Source organism: Sciurus carolinensis, chromosome 11 (assembly GCF_902686445.1).
Source record: "Sciurus carolinensis chromosome 11, mSciCar1.2, whole genome shotgun sequence".
Classification (NCBI taxonomy): domain Eukaryota; kingdom Metazoa; phylum Chordata; class Mammalia; order Rodentia; family Sciuridae; genus Sciurus; species Sciurus carolinensis.
Genome location: NC_062223.1, coordinates 59,370,624 through 59,390,823, shown reverse-complemented (window position 1 = coordinate 59,390,823; position 20,200 = coordinate 59,370,624). Strand labels below are relative to the sequence as shown.

General features: G+C 39.9%; 1 protein-coding gene across 10 annotated transcripts in view; it reads right to left on the bottom strand.

Annotated features, from left to right (window-relative positions):
- Window positions 1–20,200, bottom strand: part of Sergef (secretion regulating guanine nucleotide exchange factor) — a 239,744-nt gene that overhangs the window by 173,511 nt on the left and 46,033 nt on the right. For 9 of the 10 annotated variants that reach the window (XM_047515902.1, XM_047515900.1, XM_047515899.1 and 6 more), the window contains one exon: window positions 16,341–16,507. In XM_047515902.1, coding sequence (XP_047371858.1) covers window positions 16,341–16,507 — 167 coding nt within the window. Of the gene's footprint in view, window positions 1–27; window positions 185–16,340; window positions 16,508–20,200 lie in introns of those variants that run through there. The other variant, XM_047515906.1, reaches the window with a different exon arrangement.

Here is a 20,200-nt window from a genome sequence, read left to right as displayed (position 1 = left end):
TGTCAAAGTGCCTCCAGTCTCCTGTAGGTGTCTCAGGAAAGGAGCCGCCTTCCAATGATGGTGGTCATGACCTCAGGAATAATTCAAAATGTCTGTACCAGAATCCAAAGAAGCTGGGAGTCCCAGCAAGGGCATGCCGAGTCAGCGTGGCAGGGGTGGGGGTGCTGGCGGGCACAGTGTCCATCTGCAGCAGAGGGGACAGGCGTGGTGTCTGGCATCTGTTTGTGGTAGGTGAGGGCGAGCTAGGGCAGTGTCTGGCATCAGTCAGCCCATTTTTATGTTTTTAATTTCATTAATTTCTGCTTTCACCTTTACTATTCTTCTTTTACTTTTTTTAGGTTTCTTTTTCTAATTTTTATTCCTAAAGGTGGAATCTTAGGTTATTACATATAATCCTTTCTTTTTCAAATATTTACATTAAAAGATACAAATTTCCTTCAAAAGCACTGTTTTAGCTGCATTCCACAAATGTGGATATGTTCTATTTTAATTGCTCTTCAGTTTGAACTTTTTAATGATATTTTTATTTTGAAATAAATTTAAACATTGAGAAAAGCTGCAAAAATTATGCAAAAAACTGTTTCCCCTTCAATCATATCCCCAAATCTTCACATTTTACCGTCTTTTACTCACTTGCTTTTCTTTCTCATTTTTTCTCTGAACTATCTCTGAGTACCCTGCCAAAGTGATGTTTCACCATTCATCATGTTAGTGTGTTTGTCACCAAGACTAACAATACTCTATCAAAAAAAAAATTTAACCATCAAAACCAAAAAGCTATGTAACTTCAGTGAAATTTCAGGCTTCATTGAGGATCTACCAACTGTCCTTATACAGTTGGGCTCTCACTATCTATAGGTTCCATGCTGCAGATTCATGCAGATCAACCATGGATCAAAAATGCCCCAAAACAAAAAATTTTCATATGTACTGAACATATACAGACTTTTTCCTTATCATTATTCCCTAAACAAGACAGTATAACAACTACTTATATAGCACTTACATTGTATTAGGTATTATAAATAATCTAGAGATGATTTAAAGTATATGGGAATATATACGTAGGTTATATGCAAATAGTATACCACTTAGCATCTGCAGATTTTGGTATCTTCAGTGGATAATGGAACCAAATCCCCCAAGGTTACCAAGGGATGACTATAATGTCCTTTATAAAAGATCCACATAGATGTATTGTACATTTCATTTAGTTGCCATTTCTCTTTAGAATTCTTCAATCTGGAATAGCACCTTGGTTTTTCTTCAACTGTCATGTCCTTGACACTTGAGATACTACTCCTGGTCATTCTCTAGTTCTTTCAGGTAGTTGCTTTTTACTTTTTGTGTGAGTTTGTATAGCTGTTTTCTGTAGAAGAGTTGGTGCAATAGGAATTATTCCACCATTACTGGGTATGGAATCAAGATGGGACCCAATTCTTTTATGACCCCAGAACTAACATTAAAAACTTATCTCTGTTTGATTGGCAAAATAATTCCAAAATCTACAAAATAAGAACAGTTCTGTTATGTAGTCTTATAACACTTCATAAAGCTTTTCCCCTCCACTTTTTTATAATTAAAATGATACCTATATAGAATTAAAAGATTACATAGTACAGAAAAGTATATGATGAGAAGAGAAAGTCCCTTGATTAAAATTAAAAGAATTATGAGCAGAATCTCTCTATTCAATGCTTGGCACATCAGTAATAGAAAAACTGAAAGAAACTTTGAGAATCAGAAGGCACTAATTTTCTAGTACTTGTTCTGCTTCTCACAAAACGGTTTTGATAAGTCACTTAATCATGCAATAAGTATTGTCTCAACTTCCACTACTATATTTAACTTCTCTGTTCCTCAGTTTCTTTATTTGAGAAAATGCACAGCATTAACCATCTTTCCTATATGCCTCATGGGCAGGAAAAGAAAATATGCAATAATGTATGTTTGAGTGTGCTGAAAACAAAGTACAATACAAATGCAATAATATATCTGGTATTATGCCCCTGGAAAAATTAACATGGGAATCAGAAGCCTTGGTTGAAACAAAGTAGATAATGAAAAGATAAAATGGGACTGGAGGAATCTATACTCTGCTTAGTTTACATTATTATACTGTCTATACTTACACTGTCCCACATTGCAGACACTAGTCACATGTGGCTATTGACATTTGGAATTCATTAAAGTTAAATAAAATTAGTAATTCAGTTCCTTGGTTACACAAGTCATATTCCAGTTCTCAGTAGCCACATTTCCATCACCACAGACAGTTCTATTGGACAGCACTGATCCACACTATCTTACAATACATATTCTTATAATGCCTGATATTAATGTTGCTGTGAAATTAGTAAGTAGCATATAGCATGCCACCACAAAGCAAAACAAAAATCTCAGGCTGAAAAGCAATTAGTCTCCAGGTGGATAAGAGCTCTAACCAAACCAGAATGGTACTGACCTTAGGACTCCAGAAAAACCCTGATATTCCTTCTTATTAGTCTAGAGAAATCAAGGTCCCTGTCCCCATAGAGAAAGTTAATGTCAGTTCAAAATGGAAGTCTGACGTTTTATAGCACTGGCTTTACAGTAAGATCTGGGTTTTAATAGTAACTCTGTCACTTACTAGCCATATGTTCTTGAACAAATGATCACCTCTGGGTCTTACTCTCCTCATCTATAAACAGGAAAATAATCCCAACTTTGCTACATTGCCATGAGTGTTAAAGAGATGGTGGTGTCTAGAAGGTGCTCAGCAGAGAACCAAGCACCCACCTGGATGTGGTGAATATTACTCATCATCATTAGCTAATACATTGCTCTTTCAACCACACCATGAACTCTGGTCAGGGAGACTGTGGCCACCAGACGCATCATCATCATGGAGCTGGTAAGTGTAGGAAGGAACAGGGAAATTATGCAGCTTGGCAAAGTGTGCCAGGGGAGCAGAATGATAAATGCATTGTGCAGCAGTAACTATGGAACTGCTCCCACTGGGCCCCATGCAGGAGCAGAAACTTCACCTTGAAGGGTGCAAAGGGAAATGTACCATTTGTGTGCCTGTGTGCTGTTACACTTAAATAGGTGTCTGAGGAATGGAGCAATGCAGTTTGGAAAATATGCTTATATTTCGATGACCCGCATGCTGAGACAACTAGAGGAGTCAGCATTCTGTTTTTTTTTTTTTTTTTTCTTTCTCTTCCTTCAGAACTAATATATCACAATTCTGCTAGCAACCAACACAGCTCTCTGATGATAGACCTCTCCAAGCCTGCTTCACAGTTGGTGGGGCTGATGTCCCTAAGGCTTCTCCAAGCACCTTCTATGTGACCTAGCCCTTCCCCCACTGCTTAATAGGGTGTGATATTCAAAAAAATCACAAGATGCAGTGCCTATTCTGCAGCACCATATACTTTCCCCTGAAAGACCACCATACATGAGATAAGCAGATGATACAAAGGAATGAAATACTAACATGTACAAATCTTAACCACTTACTTTCTGATAAGCATTGTACCCCGTACTGAAGTTACAGCCACAATCAAGACATGGGAACTGTCCTCAAGTAGCTTATATTTGAACTGGCAATTGGTCAAACCTAATCTGAGCCTTATAAAATGGCACAATTTGGGCTTGCAGGTAAGGATTGAGAAACTTAAAACTCATTCCTGCTGCCATTGTGAATGGAAACAAAGCAAAGGTCTAACAAGAAAACATGAGGAATCAGAATACCCTTTAAGTTTTCAAAGGCATTCTTTACTGTCCCAGTTTTAAGGTGATAGCTGCTGGGGAAGGAAAGCCCCTGGGTGGCTCTGCTCACCTCCCCAGTCTGTGCCAAGAGGGAAGAGTGAACTGTCACAGGTTCTGCCTCTTCTGATACCATCTGGATTTTCAGGGGTTGTGGACTGGGTGAGCACCATTTCACAGTCACCTCTTTGAAAAACCACCACCCAGGCCCACCTATATGTCCTCTTACAAGCAGGGGATTTATTCTACCAATTATAGCCCATTTAGAAAGCTTGAGGACTCTGGGTCTTCCCTAATGTCACACTCAAGAGTTTAAGTTCCTTATGTAATGAATGCATCCTGAATATCTGACAATTACCAATGGATAAAGAAGAACACAAGAATCATGGAAATGATTCATATCAAACTCCAGATCTATGATAATGAATACTGATTTCCAAAGACCTATAAGCAATTAAGGTTTCCTGAAAACCCACAGAAGTCCACCAACAACACTCACATTTTAAAATTACTTCATAGTTAATAAAACGCTCTCACATTCATGATATCATGACAGTAACCCGGAGAGGTAAACTTTGTAATTATTATTATATCTAACAGATGCAAAGTCTGACTCAGAGAAGTAAAGCAGCTTGCCCACAGAACAATATGTAGCATGAAGTTTCTTGCTTTTTCTAAGTCCTTTCCCTCTTTAGCATTCCCTCATGGAGACCTTATTTTCAAATGATGTGTGTGTTTCATACAACTAGTAAAAAAAAAATAAAAAACAAAACAAAAAAAAAACCTTACCCAGCAGGAATTTCAAGGAAGAGATGATACTCAAAAATGAATACCTTACCTTTTTGAAGTAAGGAAATTTCCTCACCCAATCTAGGGCATGCTGGTTATAATGACACATATATTTTGTTCAACAGTCATGAGCAACCTTCCCTAGCCATCTGGGTCTCCTAAAGTGGTATATGAAGGTTCCCATGAGAGTTCCAAATTGCTTCCCTGCCCCTGTGAGTGGGCCCCCATTCTACCTTCTGCTTTGCTTTCTCCTTAGACATCTAGTCACTCTGAAAAGTCAGAGATTTTGTGATTGATTGTTGTAACAGCTGTTCTTTTTACAAAGGTATCTTATGGATTCCATTTCTGCTACTCATAGTCATTATCCCCCAAAGGTGGATGATACCAGACATCCAGGAAAAAGAACTCTTGTCCAAAAAGCAATCTGTAGGTGCAGGAGATGGCCACCATCACTGACAATGTTCCCATAGAGAACCACTGTATCACAGAACAGGATCATGTAAACACATAAACACTAACTCTTCCCTCTAGTCACAATTCAGCAGCTTCTTGACCTATTGGCCTGGGGCCTTGAGGTTCAGATAACTGTATCCCAAGGGAATTGCCTGATTTGCTTTCCTTGGAAGCAATAAGAGCAATGTTTTTGTTTGTTTGTTTGCTTGTTTAATTTTATCTATCTCAAGGAGCACCTACCATGGCAGTGACCCAAGACACTGCAGACAAAGAAGAGGTTGGAACCAAATGGAAAAATATTTGAGGAAGAGGGATGAAAACGGGGCTGGTTACTAAGGCAGACAACAAATAAAAAGTACTCAAATAGACTGGCAAAGAGAGAACTGATTCAGGTTAGTGTCAAAAACAAAGAGGTCCCATTAACCGAAAGTCCTCCAAGCAGAAAGCTCCAAGAAGCAGCAACCCTTGGAATCAAGCAGATGACATTATATCAAGGCATTAGTCATTTAGAAGAGGATCCCACACAGTGACCAAGGATCCAGGACATAGTCCAATCCGTGGGCAATGGGGCTGGCAAAATCCTATTCAGGATAGGGATTTTGTGCAAGTAGAACTAGTAGAAAGACCCAGTTTCCTATATGGGACCACATGGGAGGGAGCAGGTGTTCAGTAAAGGAAAAAGTGTGACCAAGGTTCATTATCACATCAACCAGGTTATCAGTAATCTAACAAATTCCAGACCTGAACTCTGAAGATGGATCAAGGATAAAGAGGTGGAGAGAGGATAGAAGTTTCAACAGACCAAGGAAAGTGGGTAAAGACACCAAGCAAAGAAAAAAATCCATGGAGAAAGACATGTTTGTTAGGCTGGATGGCAGAAATACCAAGGTGTATATAAAACATGATCATTGTTACCTACTGGGGAATAGGGAGCAACTGTCCAAGCAGCCAGGGCAAAGAGAAGCAAAATCAACAAGTGCAAAGACCCAGAAGCATCAAACAACATGACACTTCATTGGTTTGGCATGAATGAACTACAGAATACAGGGAGATCTGTAGAAGGTGTGGCTGGATATTTTGACGGGGCCTAGATCAAGAAGAGCTTTTTATGATAAGCCAGAGATTTTGAACTTCATCCAGAATAAGAGTCATTAAAAAGTAAGGACATATATTCATCTCTATAACAATTATTTGATGAGTACCTACATGTTCTAGGCAACAATCAAGGTGATGGGGAGATAGTGGTAAACAAGGCCAATAATAAGCCTGGAGCTTATATTTTGATAATTTCATTCTTTGCAGATTGTCTAGGAGAGTATGGGTTGTATACTGTTCAAACCCCTTGTTAGCAGAGGCTGGATCTTATTCTCCTCCATATTCTAATGGTTTCTTCCATGTAGTAGGTGTCCCATAACTGTTTGTTGTGGAAATAAATATTTTCAGAGGGGAGGGGTTGTTTTTGTTTCATTTTTTTTTAAAGTGCTGAGGTTTGAACCCAGGACCTTACACATGCTAGAGAAGCACTCTATCACTGAGCTTAGCACTCTATCACCCAGCCCTGTTTTCTGTATTTTCTAAGGATCAATTTATATTTTTAGTCACCACTTCAGCAACTGGGTGGGGCCAGCTGGGGTAAAGCCAAACCAGAGACAAGGGATTACCAATTAAGAGGCCATCACTATAAATAGGCAATAGATAATGGGGGTCCATGCAAGAGAAACTGTGGTGGAGGTGGAGCTAGCTAACCAATTTCATGCACAACCCATTCTGACTTTATAGACAGCCTTTCTTTCGTCAGGCCACTGCAAACTCCTTTAAACCCTCAGTGCCTTTTGTTTACACTCAAAACCTCTGCAGGATTTACTTTCATCCTGGGAAAGCCCAGTCTTCAAGGTCAAATACAACAAAAGACACTTGGTCAGCTACAGGGTGACCCTGGGCATAAGGGCTTAGGTCAGTCATACTTCTGCAGTGTGTGGCAATGACACATGAGGTCACTGGGACTTAAATCAGTGCTGATGAATTTCCTCCGCTGCTGAAAGCAAACAAGCCAGAAACATCCTTGCTATGGATGTGGATGGCTACATCAAAAGGTACCTCTGTACCTTTTGGTACAAATGGCTACCTCTGTAGAGTTGCATAAGACTCTGTATTACTGAGTATCTGGGCTCCACCATTTTTACTGGGACTGATTCTAAGAAGGGTTCACCACAAGATCAAGGATAGCTCTACATTGCTCCTAAAAACTCAGTTGATTAGCACAAAAGAACAACTCTGATACATACTTAAAACAAAACCTGTCTCTGAAACAGAGAGAGACTTGAACCCAATAATAATCCTTTTGTACAGCACTTTACAGTTTACAAAAGCTTCAATATATCGTATTTGCATCTTTCAATCTTGTGTGTAAGGTAAAGCAGATATGACAACCACTCTGTAGATGAGAAAACTAAGGCTTAAAAAGGCTTTAACTGACCAAAGGACATGAAGATGATAAGTATGGAGCAGATATTCACCACAGATCTTGTTCCATATTCAAGAATCTCTCCATCAGACCTCCAACTCCAGGCAGCAAAATGGTTTACCACTATCATGAATTAACTTCACTGCCCCAATGCTATCCTTTCCTTACCACTTTTGCTTATAAGACATTGTCCCAAAACCTAAAGAAGTTCACCAGATCCCTATTAGTCAGAACTGCCATCCAGATGGCCAAAGTCAGAGCCTGGGGTCACATCATGTTCAGAACTATCCAGAGAGGAAGTTGTTAGTATACAGGGATTGCAATGAGAAGAATAAGGAGTCTGAGAGACAGGTTCTCACTTTAACAAGTTGCAAATTTCTCTCTGAACTTCAGTTTCTGCCTACTACTGAAGAGAACAAACTAATCCCATCCTGATGGTCTCTCTTAACTGACTTCCTCACTCCAGCAGACAATTTGGTTTTCAACCTAACCAGGAAGATTTAAGCCACCCAATATGAGCTCACACATTCTTTTTGGCACTTTTTCTCAGACTATTTACTTTGTACAAAGCCTGGCCCTAATTATACAAAGAAATAAGACTATGCCTGCCCTCAAAGAACTCAAAGTTTGACTCAGAGATAAACATAACAATTACTCTATTACTAGTAAATACTGTGTTGCAGAATTGGGCAGCAACTTTGTCTTTTATTTGTAAATTCTTGGTGCCTTGCATTATACACTGCCCAGGATAGGACACAATAAACATACAGAATGAATAAAACATACATTATGATGACAAAAGATACACAAAATTCAACAAAAACCATTTGCTTCTTCACCTCAAAACTTCTATCTTTTCATGTCCCCTTTTTCTTTATTCCTAGGTTGTAAAAAAGAATAGGTATCCCTCCTCCTTCTTGGAACTAAGTCCTTTACAGTGATCTCAACACTACCATTCACCTCCATGGGGGCCGGGCTCCAATCATCCCCCTCCCTCATGCAACTCTGCCCACCAGCATTCTCACTCTCTGATCCTTGCCTTCAACCTTCTGACACACTCTGGTTTCTCTACATAAACAAAACTAACTAGAATCAGGGTCTCCTGTCAAAGGCATGAACTTGTCCTCATTCTCCTCTGCTATATCTCCTGCAAGGGCTACTCACACCAGCAGTCGGTATTTGTCATCACCCATACAGTAACTAAGCTCCTTACTCTGGCCCCCACCTCTCTAATGAAGGTGCTGCTAAAAATATCACCACAGCCTTCCCATCACCAAACCCAGTGGCCTTGTCTCTATCCCCAACCTCCCTGACCTCCCTATTGAAAGCTCTTCACCTTCTGGGACACTTCTGGGATACTTTCTCCCCGTCTTGTCAATATTCAGTCTCCGAGCAGCTACTCTGGCTGCTGCTCTTCCTCCACTTTCCTCTTAAATTCACGTTCTTGCCAAGATTCCCCTGTAACTTTACATGAGCTCCCTTGAGAACTAATGTAACAGTAAGACTTTCCGTTAAAGAAGTCTTTTCAGTCACCACCCCCTACCCTAACCCTGAAGAACCCAAAAAACCGCAGGGACTGAAAATGGAAGAAAAGATTCCCAAGGACATGGGATGGGGTGAACAAATTTTCATCCTGACTCTCCAGAGCCTTTGTCACATTCTGCTTGTCCTTCTAGGAACTTAACCTAGCCCTGCTACTAAATCACAGTCTCCTAAGACAGGAACTGTTTCACTCTTCTCTGCTTTTCCCATCCTATTATTGTAGTACTAAGAGAGAGAGGTGCACCTAAGCATCTATTGGACTAAAGAAGGAAACCGAAGGTGAATATGCATAAAAGTACTTGGTGAACTGTGAAAAACTGAAGGACCAGAACTTTATGATCTGTAGCCTCTGTAAGAAACTCCAGAGCTATTCTAAGCATGGTACAGGGTCAGAGCCCATCTGTACTGGCTCTGCAGAGCATCTAAGGACCAAATGCCTGAAAACATAGAAATGTCTCTTCTTGAACTAGCCTGGGATTGAGAAGCACAGACTAGAGGTAAGGAGAAGGAAAAAAAGAGATAAGGAGGGGCACATAGCTCCAAAACCATTTCTTTCATTCACTTTTCATTTATTCAATCAGTGAATATCCACTAAGTACCTACAAGGTGCTAGAGGTTACTCTAGACACTGAGACTACAGCTTGAACAAGATAGTCAAGGCTCTTGCTCCCTTAGAACTTATATTTTAGTGAGAAGTGCAAATTGATATATACACATAAGTAAGAAAACAGCAGGCAGTAGTAAATGCTTGCCATCTCACATCTTTTTTTACCAACTCCAACAAGATGGCCCTGTCTGGTGGTTCTTTCTGTCTTCTGATTGTTCTAATGGACTGATCCAATCCACTGCTTTGAGGGTTGATATTATTTCTTCCCCTGTTATGTCAACAGCTACAACTCAGATGTGCTAGAATTTCTAATCATCAATAGAACACTCTTGGGTGAACACTGCTACACATTTTAAGCACTGTTACCCATTTAGGGAGGGCTCTCAAACACTAACCCTTGCTGTGCGAAAGATTTGGACTGTGAGGTCCCATGGTCTGAGAACTTAGGCTCCTCCAGGAATGGCAGTGATGCTTTGGGGTACTTACCAGAGAGCCACTTGGGAATGCTTTTTCAGGTTGTGTTCAATTCTGTCAGAACCCTCTGGACTCAGCTGATTGCTGGTGGTAGATTTCTGTGTTATTTAGGGCACCAAAGTCCCATGGTCTTGACACAAACTTAAAATTAGAAATGCATTAAATATAGGAAAGGAGGAAGGTCATTCAGGAAAGGCAGCCTTGCGAGGGAGCTGCAGGACAAAGACACCGTAGAAACTGCTAGGTTCATTAATGGGTCTTACACAGCATTCAAGTGGTATTTCTCCTTCAGAACTAACACTGTGGAAAGCGTAGGGACAGACTCAAACCTCAGCTAACACAGCTGAGTGAGTGACTCTGCAAACTAAAAATAGCTTCTTTCCCACTCATCCTGACAGATTTCACTTAGACCCTGTGCACAGGTTGATTCTCTAACAGTTTCAGTCCTGCAGCAAAATGAGGGCTGATGGCATTTGAGCTTGACAATTACCCAATCTCTGGTTCAACCCTTGTTTATTTCCACATTCCCTGCTCTTGCTCCAGTGACTGTGTGTGCAAACACACGTGCATGTGAATACTGGGATTTGGAGCACCTTAACCAAATGTGGGCAGAATTTAAACCAGGAACATGACTCAGGACTGTGGCTGCAGCCTGAGCCCACAGCAAGCCCTCAGAAACACTGGCAATTGGGCTGTTTGTCTTGTATTTTCTCCTAATTCCTAGCTAACCTTCCTGGGCCTCAGTTTCCCCAATTAGAAAATGGAAAGACACATTCCTCTTCTGGCCTATTTACAGCATCATGCTAGAATCAAATGAAACAACATAGCTGAAAGTTTTTTCCTTCATGATTACACAAGGTGCTGGGACAGACTAGACAGGTGGCCACATAGCAAAACTAGGCTCAACCCCCTGGAAGTCCCAAGCATCCTGAGTTAAAAGCAGATCAGGCAGCACAGCTTTAGTTCATGCTGTCCCTTGGCATGGGCTATCTTTCTACCTTCGCCGCACTCCTACTCACTCTTAAGAACCTAGTTCAAACAACATTTCCTTTTTGTTAGTGTCTTCAAAATTAATCTTTCCATCTTCACTGCTCCCTTGGTCTTCTATACCTGCCTCTAATAGCACTTTTCACTCTGTATAGTATCTTACTTACTTATGCACCTGGAAGTCCTCTGAGGGCAAGGACCATGCGTTTTCACTCTTCATATCCATCTCTACACCATGGTGTGGCCAGTACTGGCATATAGCAGATGTCAGTCAGTTTTATGAGTCGACTAAGGAAAGGGTGAGACCTCAAAGTCAACATGGTATAACTGACAGAGATGCAAGAGAGCAGATAAGGCAGAACAGTGCACATACAAACAACCAGTGGAAAAAAAAGATGGGGTTACCAACATCTGCCCCAGGCAACAAAGAAACAAAAGTCAAAGTCAAACTAAAATTTCTGGGAAGACCAGGCAGGAATCTGGTCCAAAAAACACTAGAGATCAACAGCGAGCAAGGGCACACATTCGAGTCCAGGCACTAAGGAGCAAGGGCATCATACCAAGTCCCACAGACTAAACTGGATCGGGAGGGCTAGGACAAGCAATAGGACAGAGACAAGAGCAAGGGCAGTCAGAGCAAGGGTGAAGTGGTATTGAAGCCTGGAACTTCAATTAGCAAACATTCCCAGATCCACCAAATTTGAATTAGCAGCTAGCAATTAGTGACCTTGGTCATGAAACTAAGGAACTCAGAAGCAGGAGTCATTACAAAGTTAAGTAGTGATCATTTCAAAGAAATAAGAATTAGCCATGGAAGAGACTCTTAGATCTACACAAACACTGAAAATCATCTGGTCTAACCTAAATATGGGGAAGTCAAGAACAAAGGAAGAAAAGGGGTTTGCCCGATTCACTCAGGGGAGAACCAATGATAGAGCCCAGATCTTCAACTCCCAGTCCAGTTCTTGACCAGCAGGTCTCCTGATGGCACCACAGATACCCAACTCCAGCTGCTGCAGAATCTTAGGGTACACCCACTGAATGAGCACAAATGCTTCTACCTAACTGCAACACACGATGTCCACCTTCAGGTGGAGGCTGGAACCAATGTTCCACAGGAAATGTGCCGGAAGCAACCATCCAGAGCTTAGAAAGTAAAAGTAAAAGTAAAAGCTTAGAATACTGTGGTATATCTTTGCTGTCAAGGAGCAAACAGACCTGTTCACACACATCCTGTGCTGACATGTGCAAGGGGGCAGGGGATAAATCCCAATCACTGTGCTATCCCTGGAATTTTCCAAAAGGAGCTAGAGAGGTCTAATATATAAAGTAAAACTGATAGTGCATGAATTATTACCACTGTAAGAACATTAAAGAAAGACCCACCATGTCTAAAATCTCAAGTAAAATCTTTTTCAGGATAGAGCTGAGACAAAATTTTTAAAAAGGAATTGAGATTCTCAAGGAATTCAGAGGCTCTAATTTCCAGACCAAAAATTTTCACTCAGGGAAGGGTACCTAGAAAAAGGACATAGGGAAATAATCCTCAATTTTACTTCATCTATGGAGAAAGTATGTGACTGTCTTTGAATACTTCAAGTTCAAGTCCCAGGCCCACCGTTTACTTGTTGTGGGATCCATGGGCCACCTAAGTTTCCCATTCTGGATTACCCATTCTGAGTTACCCATCTATGAATAGTCTCCTTGTTCATAAAGTAATGATCTTAATATATGCACAAAGGTTTATTATAAAGATAAAATAATATCTATAAAGTATTTACTACATTGGACCATGATAAGCACTGAATAATTCTGTATTTATTTGCTTTCTTTTGTTCAGGGGAAAGGAAGATTATACCATATCCCAGCTCAGTCCACCTGTGATTTCCCTTCCTGCTTGGCTGTCACCCTGGACTCGTAGACATCCCATTTGAGATGCCAGCACAGAGAGCTTACTCCTTACTCCTTGGATATTAAAGGCAATAAGTGGAAATTAAAAGCAATTGGTCAGCTATGTTTCACACCCAAGTCCTCAAAGGTCATGAATTGTCAACTTAGACCAAGACTGTTCCTGCTTCCCCAGGGATCCCTACACTTTCCTGACCAGGGCAGCACCTAGTTTAAATGGCTCTTGTCTTTTCCAAGGTGAACCCACTGCTACCAGTTTATAAAAGCACATGGGTCTAGCTCTCTCTGGTCCTCAGAAAAATGGATGCCTAATGGGCCAGATCTAAGCATCAACAACTGGATATAATTCACAAACCCAATTTACCAATGGGTAATAGCCAGGAGTCTAAAACCTTCGAAGAGACCAGAATATACATACTAGCACCCCAGACACTGGAAGAACTAAAATGAAGCTGCCAAGAAGGTCAGGGCACAAAACCATTCCCCATATTGTGCCACTAAGAAGCTACATAAAAGACACATCCATTAGATTCCTAGGCTACAAGTTTACACTGACCACATCTGTCACAGAGCTGCACACTGTAAGCCACCTCAGGGCATCAAAATCCCTCAAAGAGAAGAGAAAAGAAACAATAATTACTGAGTGCCTACTTCAGGCCAAGAACTATGCATGTTATCCCCCCCAATATGTATTATTATCTATGGTATATCTTAAGAATTATTCTTCACTTCACAGAAATATAATAGATCAATAAACATATGAAATATGTTCAACATATCTAGCAATTACAGAAATGCAAATAAAAACTACTCTAAGGGCTGGAGTTGTGGCTCAGGGGTAGAGTGCTTGCCTGGCATGTGTGAGGCACTGGGTCTGATCCTCAGCATCACATAAAAAATAAGTAAAATAAATCCTGCATTTAAAAAAAAATACTCTTAAGATTTTATCTTAGTCAGAATGGCAATTATCAAGAATAAAAACAACAATAAATGTTGGTGAGGATATGGTGGAAAAGGTATGCTCATACATTGCTGGTGGGACTGCAAACTGGTGCAATCATTATGGAAAGCAGTACAAATATTCCTCAGAAAACCTGGAATGGAACCACCATTTGACCCAGCTATCCCACTCCTCAGTTTATACCCAAAGGACTTAAAATCAGCACATTACAGTGACACAGTCTCATCAATGTTTACAGCAGTTCAACTCACAATAGCTAAACTATGGAACCAATCTAGGTTTCCTTCAACAGATGAAAGGATAAAGAAAATGTGGCATACATACACAATGGAATATTACTCAACCTTAAAAAAGAAAGAAATTATGGCATTTGCCAGTAAATGGATGGAGCTGGAGATTATCATGCTAAGTAAAATAAGCCAACCCCAAAAAACCGAAGGCCAAATGTTTTCTCTGATATGCAGATACTAATTCACAATAAGGAGGGGGTAGGGAGAATAGAGGTACTTTGGATTGGACAGAGGGGATTGGAAGGACAGTAGAATGAATCAGACATTATTACCCTAAGAGCATGTGATTACACAACCACTGTGATTCTACATCATGTGTAACCAGAAATATAAGAAGTTATACTCCATTTATGTATGATGTGTTAAAAAGCATTCTACTGTTATGTATAACTAATTAGAACAAATTTTTTTAAAAAGAAATATTCTTCATCTTGCCAAAAGAAACAGAGACTCAAAAAAAATTATGAAACCCTGTGTCTCTGCTACTATGCTACCCAAACTCAAAAGTCTCAAATAAGCTAGGAAAGACAATGGAAAGGTAAAGGGTCAAAGTATTATGTACTCTAAGCACCTTAACTCAGTGAACAGACAATAGCAGTCTAAACACTACATTCGCTCATTCACTTCTGGTAGAGTCAACTTCTTCCAAACAGAATCTAGAAAAATATAGCAAAGTCATAAAAATCCTCATGGTCTTTGGTACTGTGCCTTCATCCTCAAGATCCTGTCTTAAAGAAACAGTTCAACAGGAATTCACTGCAGGGTTTACAATAGTTATTTAAAAATAAAAAATTAAAAAGAGAAAATGTTTTAAGTATCCTACCATCCAAAGAAGGGCTTAGAAAATCCCTGATCATATAATATGAGACAGTCAATTTAAATGATCATTTTAAAGACCAAAAGGAAATAAAGCAAAGCATTGTTATGAAATAATGAAGACTACAAAACAGCATAAATGCCATCAATATAACCTTGTACCAGTATATACATGTGTATATGCAAAAAAGAATGCAGTTATCTTAAGGTGGTAAGATTTTGGGTGGGTTTATTATTACTATTACCATGCATAAACTGTCTTTGTGGTGTTTTTTAGTATCTTTGAATCAAAGAGAAAGACAGAGGGGAAGAAAAGGCAGAGAAACTCAACCTAACACTAAGGAACACCCAGGAGAACCAGGGCTAGGATGCGAAGTAGAAATTGAGAAACGTCCTACATACCCGGAAGGAGGAGGCCAGGCAGTCCCCAGGGGGAAGGGAAGCCCTCCAGGTATGGAAAGGGTTGTAATTAGTCTGATGCTAATTACAGAAGTCTCACTAGCTTATTAATTTTTTGACAGACTCTGAATGAAGACTGAATTCCTTCATTAAGCCAACCTGGGTTCAGAGGCATATTTCCTGCATGGCCATTCTCCCAAAAAACTATCCTTTCTTTAAGACAGCAGTAAAGTAAAATTTAGTAACAGAAACATACACCCTGGAGAAATTAAAACTCTTGCCTTAAATGCAGAAATTCGAGCCATTCAGAGAACTAAAGGGCTTGAATAAGCAACTGAAGTACAATGTTTTCTACACTGGGAAATATAAACAGAAATGCAAAATATTTAGCTCAATATTAAAGGCCCCTGATCAGGTCCCAACCCTTCTTTCTGATATTACCTCATAATTACCCCATGCTTTAGCCAAATTTAACCATCAAGGGTCTCCAAAACATTTTCTTCACATTCCTACCCCTATGATTCTATTCAGGCTGTTACACCCACCTAAAAGTCCTCTCCTCTCTTACAAGTGGTTGCTCAAGTCTGACCTATTCCCCAAGGAACAGCTCAAAGCCATGTCATTCTCTAACACCAAGACAACCCCTATACCCAAAATTCATTTCTCACTACTCCCAATGGATCCAAAATACTGTATTTTCCAGTCTGTCTTATGATATAGTCATCTGGGTAACTGGGAAATTGACTTTTCTGCCATATTAAAACATGCACTCCTTAGGGAAGCCCCTTTTGGTTTCTACATAGAATCAATCATAATGCATGGCACACAATAGGCCCTCTGTAAACACTTTACCAAAAGACAAGGAAAAGAGAAATTTGTATGTAAGAAGTCACTTCCTACCTCAGTTGCTCCTGTAAGGCAATGCAGAGATGAAGGTGGGCTGTTTTGTGGTCTCGAGGAAGGGAAGACCGAATCCTGCTTTTCTCCTTTCCAGCCATCATGAGACTCCAACTTCCTCCCTAATTGACCATAGTCTGCTCGGCCCCAAGTGAACAACTTGCTGGTTTCTAAAAACAAACATTTGAATTAAGGCCTCATTCCAGGACTGTGCTTTCATGGGTAGGTAATGACTTACTAGAGGAAGTGTGAACAATTACCTTAGCACCAACTAATAGGTACAGAGAGCCTTCCTATCTTCTGTAAAGAAGGCACACTTTTACAGATGTGGGAACTGAGGTTTAGAAAGGTTAAATGACTTGTCAAATATCAACTGAGTGGTGAGCACAGAGCAAAAATCAGAGATTGATTCTAAAGCCTGGGCTCTTGCCTCAAATATAGATATAAATATGAATATTACTATAGATCAACTTCAACCACTCCTACAGTCCACCTACCCTTTCCTCTCTTTCGCACCCTCCTCTACTTTTGCACAGATGCCTGTTTTGAGGCTTTCATCCCTTCTACCTAATCCAGAGTCCTCCACTGCCACTGAAGTTGCCCATGCCACAATCTGGTAGACTTTTCTCCTAACTCAGTTAATGGCCAGTTTGTTTGTTTTTTCCTTCTCCACTTTCCCCTCCACCTAAGAGTCTGTGCTCTCACCCAAAGAAGCAAGTCTAACAGTCCCAAGACAAGTGTCTATGTGTATTGGAGCTAAGGGAATAACAAAAAGGAGAAAAAATAAATAAAACAGACAAAATCATTTGGCACCAGAAAAGCATTCAGTTCCCCCATTACCACAGAGAATGCTGGCCAGAGCTAAAGATGATAAAAGAAAATGAAGTTGGAAGAAGAAGAAATGGCCTTTCTTTTCCCAGATAAGAGAAAATTCACCAAACTCATTCAGTTGTGCCAAATGGTGCATTTGTTATTTCAACAGAAATGCAAAATCCGATGAGGCATAGATTATTAACAGATTCTCTGCAATAAATATGCATAACCATGTGCGCTGTATAAATTCTTTATACATGTTTATTTTAACAAAGAAAAACTTTGCTTAAGAGACAAAACACCAAGTAATGCATATTAAATTCTAGACAAATCTACTACATACTCTGTGTTTGATATCAAAGCTTCATCTGGCCCTACATTAAACATATGGTTTATAGTTTTGGCTAAAAAAAAAAACCATAGATTCATCAGGGAAATGTCACAGGAATATAGGGCTCTGCAGGGATATTGTTCTCAGGTTCAACTGCTTGCAGACACTAAGGTAGATACTAAGGACTAAGAAATTCACAGGAATCTGACTCCTGGGCTACTTCAGAAGGAACAAAGCCTATGCAGCCCATAGGGTGTCTGGTACATTATAAGAACTGAAAGTGGGTCCACTCAGATGCACTATTTCATGCATCAGCATGTACTATTCCTTATGCTATCAATGCCCTTTCCTTGCCTGGTAAACCATGAATCGACTTTTAGAGTACAGCTTATGTACCACTACTTCTATGAAAACTTTCTTGGCTCCCCAAATCTCCCAAGAAAGGATGAAACTCACCCTCCTGCTGGTCACTTTTACTATTTTATTCAAATACTATGCTGCCATTTAAAAGACTCAGAGAAGTGACCTGCTTAGGGACAGACAGCTAGCCACATGTCTTTCAACTAAACCATGATACCATTCTGCATTGGTTATTCACACTGATCCACACCACGATATAATCACTCAACATGTTCCTCCACTTATGAAGGATTATACTGGAAAATGTTCAGGTGCCCAGGACCCATGAAGCATCCAAAACTGGTCAACTGTCCCTCTATCTAAGCTGGCTAGCATTTATATTCACACTGCCTTAGCAGGAGATTCCCAAGAAGCCCGAGGATGAGACCGTTGCTTGTTAAATGACCCTAGCATTCCTCAGCTGGGAAGAAGTAGAAAGCTGCTATCTGCAAGACTACAGAAAGAAGAGTGTTATCACAATAGTACAATGAATGCCTTCTTTCACGTTAAGCAAAACATCTTAGAACTTTCTCTTATTGATTACTAATGTCAGGACAGGCAAGAATGCCAGAATATGGTGCCACCATTATTACATCTCCAATAGCAATTCAACCATTCCACTTATGTAGCACTTTTCGCCTTCTAAGCACTTTACAAAGATTAACTAATTAATCTTCATACTCTCTGGGGAGGCCACAGACATTCTAGTAGAGAGAAGCCAGAAACCAGGCCAACTCAACATTCAGCTTCCAGTCTCAAGCCTAAGTTTGGCACACTCTAAACCTGTTTGTCAGTTTCTCAAGATATACTCTGCTACAGAAGGTTCACAGAGGACAGAAGAGACTCATATTTCTCCTCCTTTTTTAAACAGACACTTATGGACAACCTCCCAAGTACACAGCACATTCACAGACACTATCTCAATTAATCCTCATAATACTGACATAGAGATTATTAAGTTTATGTTTCAGATGAGGTTAAATGATTTGGTCCAATTCAAATCAGCAGGTGTTGGACTCAAGACTTAAACCTATGTCTTCTAACTCCAAGTTCAATGGCATCTATGATGATGGTACAGCTGCTATCACAAACTGGAGAAACTTGGCTGATGAAACAGCCATTTCACCATGTTTGAAGAGGGGGAACTACATTAAGTGGATTTGCTCTGCATGTTACCCAGCTTTCCTCAAAAGAAAGACCATCCCAGGAGGCCAAATAGAACAAGGACTATACCTGCTAAAAGAAAGGCATTATACACATGGATTGTGATTTTATGGAACTGGGAGTAAAAGAAAATAATAAATCTACCTTCGAAAATGTTCATTAATGCACTATAGATAAATGTCTGCCTCAAGCTGAAGCATGCTGTCAAATCCAAGGAGATTCAGATCACAAATTAACAAATGAATCTTCTCCTTAAAGAATTATGTATTACCATGATAAAAAAAAGATATATTAATGTCACATAAAAAGTATAGGTATGTGTCTTGGATAAATGATAAATGAGAGAAATGCCAAAACAGCTCAAAATAAAGTTAGCAAGCAAAATATAATTTAAAGGCACACCCATGTAAGAATTAACAATAACCAAACTATACAGCCAAAAAGTAACATGGCAAAAGATGTCAGCACAACACAGAACACAACAGGGGACAAGTGAGTAGTACTAACAAAGAACATTTTCGAAGCTTGGAGGAAATGTTTCAAGCTACAATTGTCCTGGAAGGCTTGATGGAACAAGAGGCAATTAAGGTGAACTTCTGGATTAAAAAAAAAATGAGAGAATGAAAGAGGATATTGGAGGAACAGGGAAAGGGAATGCACAATATAGAAATTGAAAGGCACGAGAGGGGAGCGGGGGAGAGAATGAGGGTTACACGAGAGACACTTGAAGGGAAGTCAGTGGTCAGTCTAGGGCCAATCACAGGGAAATGACAGGAGTGCGAATCTGAATCTTACCTTACAAGGGGTCTCCAAACATGGTTGCTTACCATATTCTATCAGTAACATATTTTTCCACATACCAGCAGATGTACTATTATTTTTTTATAAAAGAATATACTTGTATTTTATACATTTTTAAATTTTGAATATGTACCCTCCCTCAAAAATATATAGGATAAAACATACTCAAAAAATAGAAAATGTAAAAAAATGTGATAAAAATATACACAAAATCAAGATTCTCTTACCACACCCTGGCACTTTGCCTTGCATGCTCACTTTAGGGACTACTGCTAACTAAACCATGGAAAGACTTAAGGATTTTAAACAGGGGTGTTGCCTGATGAAAGCCATGTTTGGAGATGGTACTTCTGGC